The sequence below is a fragment of the Myotis brandtii genome, unplaced genomic scaffold (genome assembly GCF_000412655.1).
Source record: "Myotis brandtii unplaced genomic scaffold, ASM41265v1 scaffold1071, whole genome shotgun sequence".
Lineage (NCBI taxonomy): Eukaryota > Metazoa > Chordata > Mammalia > Chiroptera > Vespertilionidae > Myotis > Myotis brandtii.
Genome location: NW_005353634.1, coordinates 1,512,617 through 1,517,538, shown reverse-complemented (window position 1 = coordinate 1,517,538; position 4,922 = coordinate 1,512,617). Strand labels below are relative to the sequence as shown.

General features: G+C 35.1%; 1 protein-coding gene across 6 annotated transcripts in view; it reads left to right on the top strand.

The window, feature by feature from the left end:
• Positions 1 to 4,922, top strand: part of DMXL1 (Dmx-like 1) — a 137,740-nt gene that overhangs the window by 15,978 nt on the left and 116,840 nt on the right. For 5 of the 6 annotated variants that reach the window (XM_005857097.2, XM_014541700.1, XM_014541698.1 and 2 more), the window contains exon 4: positions 2,928 to 3,060. The exons of the other annotated variant lie outside the window; for it this stretch is intronic. In XM_005857097.2, coding sequence (XP_005857159.1) covers positions 2,928 to 3,060 — 133 coding nt within the window. The remainder of the gene's footprint in view (positions 1 to 2,927; positions 3,061 to 4,922) is intronic. 6 annotated transcript variants of the gene reach the window in all.

Below are 4,922 nucleotides of genomic sequence, written 5' to 3'. Positions count from 1 at the left end.
GTGGAGCTGGTGTGCGGATGGCAAGGGAAGGGGGAGGCGGGGAACCAGATTGGCCCTGATCGCCGACCAGGCCTAGGGACCCTACCCATGCACGAATTTTGTGCACTGGGCCTCTAGTAGTTAATAACACTGTATTGTATATTTGTAAGTTGCTAAGAGAGTATATCTTTAAAGTTCTCATCATAAGGAAAAAAGTTGTAACCATATGTGGTGGTGGATGTTAGCTAGATTTATTGTGATCATTTGTCAATATGTGCAAATATTGAATCATGTTATACACTTGAAACTAATAATGTTATATGACAATTATATCTCCAAAAAAAAAAAGGAAAGAAAAGAAAACTTGTGTCTGTTAGTAAGTTAAACAGTGAAATAGTATTCATATTTATTTATTTTCAAATATATTTTTATTGATTTCAGAGAGGCAGGGAGAGGGAGAGAGAGATAGAAACATCAGTGATGAGAGAGAATCATTGACTGGCTGCCTGCTGCATGCCCCCTACTGGGGATCAAGCCCATAACCCGGGATTTTGCCCTTGACTAGAATCGAACCCAGGACCTTCATTCCCCAGGCCAACACTCTATCCACAAAGCCAAACCAGCTAGGGCTAGTAATCATATTTAAATGGAATGTCTCATTAGTACTTTCTGGATTGTTTTTATCTGCCTGTGAGACTTTCCCCATAGTTGCTATTATTTATTGAGCTTTTTCTAAGTGCCTAGCCCAGTGGTCGGCAAACTCATTAGTCAACAGAGCCAAATATCAACGGTACAACGATTGAAATTTCTTTTGAGAGCCAAATTTTTTAAACTTAAACTATATAGGTAGGTACATTGTTATTAACTTAATTAGGGTACTCCTAAGCTGGCCTTTGCTAAAAACATCCTCAATCTGATTGAGGTACGTTCGCTGAGGTCGACCCCTTCCAACTCTCCCATCCATACTTGTCTTGTATACTTTTCCATCTATCTCCTTTCGTTCATCCTCTCTATATGTCCAAACCATCTCAACATACCTTTCTCAATCCTCGATACTACATCTTCTTTCACTCCACAATGTTCCCTAAAATTAACTTAATAAACTTTACTTAAAGTTTTAAGTCTTAAAGTATAGGTACGTTGAATGAAACTTGATATCATACTTAATAACGATATTATTTATTGATAAAATTAAATACCTGTAGGATTTGCAGCTGGTTGGAAAAATACAGGTAACTTTATGCTTCGAGTAGGTACTTTTGTCACCCGCACGCGATTTGCGGACACGACTAGCACTGACCACTTCACAATGAGACTGCTGACTGACTGGCTCACTCAACTCGTGCATGAATCACGCACGCCTCCCCTGCACTGCGTATCCCATGGCCCACCTGCGCCGCGTCTCCCGTCGCCCGAACGACCGACACCCCCCACTTCTTCTAATGCCACTTCTTCAAAGTAGACTCGCCCAGGCCGAAAACCGACTTCTGCGCATGGGCCACAAAGTTTCAATTGCACTGTACGTGCACGCCCGCACGTGATATTTTGTGGAAGAGCCACACTCAAGGGGCCAAAGAGCCGCATATGGCTCGCGAGCCGCGGTTTGCTGACCACTGGCCTAGCCTATTCTAAATACATTATACATATTATAGCTAATCTTTACTACAACACTATACAAATTTTTAATTTTATAGATGAGAAAATTGAGACTCAAAAGCTTCCCAACTTGATCAAATTCACATGGTTATAAGTGACTTAATTGGGAATTAAGACACAAGGATTTCTAAAGTCTATGTGCCACAGACCCACTTTCCTTTTGAAATAATATGATGTTTCCAAGAGACACCAATCTGTGGTTCTTAATTGCTAAGGTGAATGCTTTATTTATTGTCAGCTTTTTTGCAAAAGTTACATCACCTCCCCTATATTCTTTGTTTGGATTATAGCACAATCTTATACTCAGTTATCCAAGTCATGAAGTTGAAATCTACCCCTGAAACCTATTGTATGTTCCTGTTTTTTTTTTATTGGTGTTAAGCCTTGAAAATTCTGCTTTTGAAATGACTTTCAAGTCCTTGTCTTACTTTAATATTTGATTCAGGTCCTCGTGATTTCCCATCAGTATATTACAGAAGGTTAACCAGGTTTCTCTGTCTTATGTTTTCCCTAATCTTGTCTATCACTAGAGTTATTTTCTAAAATGAATCTTTACCATTCTTTGTGTACTGGAATCTTTGAAAGTATGGTGGAAATTACTGAATATCTCTCTAGAAAAATGTACATACTATACATATAACTTGCATATCTCAATGAAATGAGGTTAACAGGCCTTTTCAAGTCTCTCTGTTAATACCCCTCCCCCCAGTTGAGACCCCTTGTTCTAAAATACAGATCCATTTATGTAAACTCCCTCCTCCCACTTAAAAATCTTTAACTTCCGAGTATCTGTAACAAACTCCAAACTCCTTATGAACATCAAAAGTGTTTCATAATCTGACCTCAGATTTTCTTCCAATCTTATTTATTTTTACAGATCTATTTATTTTGTACAGATTACAAGCCATTCTTGGGAATATATTTGAATTCGAATGTCTTCATGCCTTTGTTCATATTTCTCTACTGGAATATAAAGTAATTATAAAAAAGGACAGTGTTATATTTGTCATTATATGCTTCATGCCTAGCACAGTGCCTGGTACAAAGAAGATGCTCATTAAATGTTTGTTGAATGAGAGATTATAAAAATCTCTTTTTTTCCCCCTAAGCTGCTTTAACAAAATTAAAATATAACTTTAATCCTTCTCCCTCAATCTCTTTTTGTTATTTGACTTTTTTTGGAAGTTATTTTATCTTTATAGTGTTATATGAAACTATTGAGTGTGTAACTTAACTCACCAACTAAATTCCTAAATAATAAATGCTGAATAATATATATATATATTTTTTAGGCAATCGTCTTTTAACTGGTTCTAGCTGTTTGCAACTCTGGTCCAATGCTAACTTGGAGAAGCCAACTGAAGATGAAAATCCAGATAAAACAGGTCTTAACTTGGGAGACTGGAGATGCATTTGGCATTACAAGTAAGCAATTAATTAGGGGATTAAACTGACAAACCTCTGCCATGTGGTTTTATTATAGATGCATTTAGTTTGTGTAAAACCACACTAACATAAAATGTATTGACTTTTTTTTATTGTGACATGCTTTTTTAAAAATATATACAGAGTATTCACCATTTCCCATGTTCTACAGATTTTTTTAAAAAACTTGTTGAATAAAACATTTATGAAATGTGTAAGGCCTATATGAAGATCATTCAATAGAACTTGCTAAATTATACAAAAAGAAAAAGACAGAGATACTTTTAATGCTTTTGAATGAAAATTTTTCTGTTGTGAAGAGGTATATTTTTCCCAAAGTAATCTATATATTGGACATAATTTTTGTCAAAATCCCATTGGAATTTCTACTTTTGAGCGTAGTGCTGAAGTTCATTTAAAAGGTCAAGTATGGGAAAATTCTGAGAGAAAAAAAAGAACAAAGATATTAGCATAGGAAAATGAATTCTAAAGCTACAACTGATCAAGCAGTTTGTCATTGATATAAGAACAGACAGATTAGGGTTCAGAATTAGGCCCAGTTATATGTGGAGGTTTAATATTTAAGGTGGCATTTTACATGAGTGGGACAAATTTGCTAGCTTATGGAAGAGAAATGAAGTTAGAGTCTGTTTCATATCTGACACCAAAATAAAGGTCAAAGGAAGAACAAATTGAATTTCTATATAATGAAACAAATATTAGAAGAAAACAGGTGAATTTTTATATTTCAGAGCTACAATGTTCAGTATGGTACCAACAAGCCACATATCACTGTTGAGCACTTGAAATGTAGCTAGCCTGAAATGAGATGTGCTGTAGATATAAAATTCATACTGGATTTCAAAAACTTAGCACAAAGAAAAGAATGTAAATTATCCTATCAATTTTTTATTGATTACATGTTGAAATGATAATATTTTTGATAGTTTAAATAAAATATAATTAATTTCACCTGTTTTTACTTTTTTAAATGTGGCTACTAGGAAATTTTAAGTCACATATATGGCTAACATTTGTTATTTATGTTTTATTGCTATGGGATGAAAAGTATTGCTTTAGAGTTAGGTAAAGACTTTCTAAGTATGATACCAAAACTTGAAACTGAAAGGGAAGGAAAGGAAAGAAAAAGAAAGGAAAAAATTGATTGTTTTTACTGTAGCAATAAAATATTTCTGTCGCCCTGGCTAGTGTTGCTAAATGGTTAGAGTGTTGCTGGTGAATGTCTCAGGTTCGATTCCTGATAAAGGGCACATACCTGGGTTGCAGGTTTGATCCTCGGCCAGGGTTGGGGCACATTTGAGATATCTCTCACATAAATTTTTCTCTTTCACTCGCTCTCTCTTTCTCTTCTCCCTCCCTCTCTTCCACTCTCTAAAAAAATCAATGGAAAAAATATTTTCGGATGAGGATTACCAAAAAAAAAAAATTCTGTAAATAAGAAGGACCCTAAGGAAAAGAAATAAAAACTTGAGAGAGAAAATATTTGCAATTTTGGGATAATCCCTTTTTTAAAACAAGGTCTTAAAAATTAATTAGAAAAGAACAGATATCTTAATAGTGAATAGAAATGGACAATGAGGAGAAAAATTTTAAACCACAGTACTTATGACTAATAAACATATTAATGGTTGATTGATCTCACTTGAAATCAAGAAATGTGAAATATCCAGAAAAAGGATGAATAATGGCTATTACTAGTGAGTGTTTGGAAAAATAACTACTTTTTTTAAAATTAAATCTTTATTGTTCAGATTATTACATTTGTTCCTCTTTTATCCCCCCATAGCTCCCCTCCACCCAGTTCCCCCCCTCCACCCTCCGCCCTCACTCCCCACCCACTG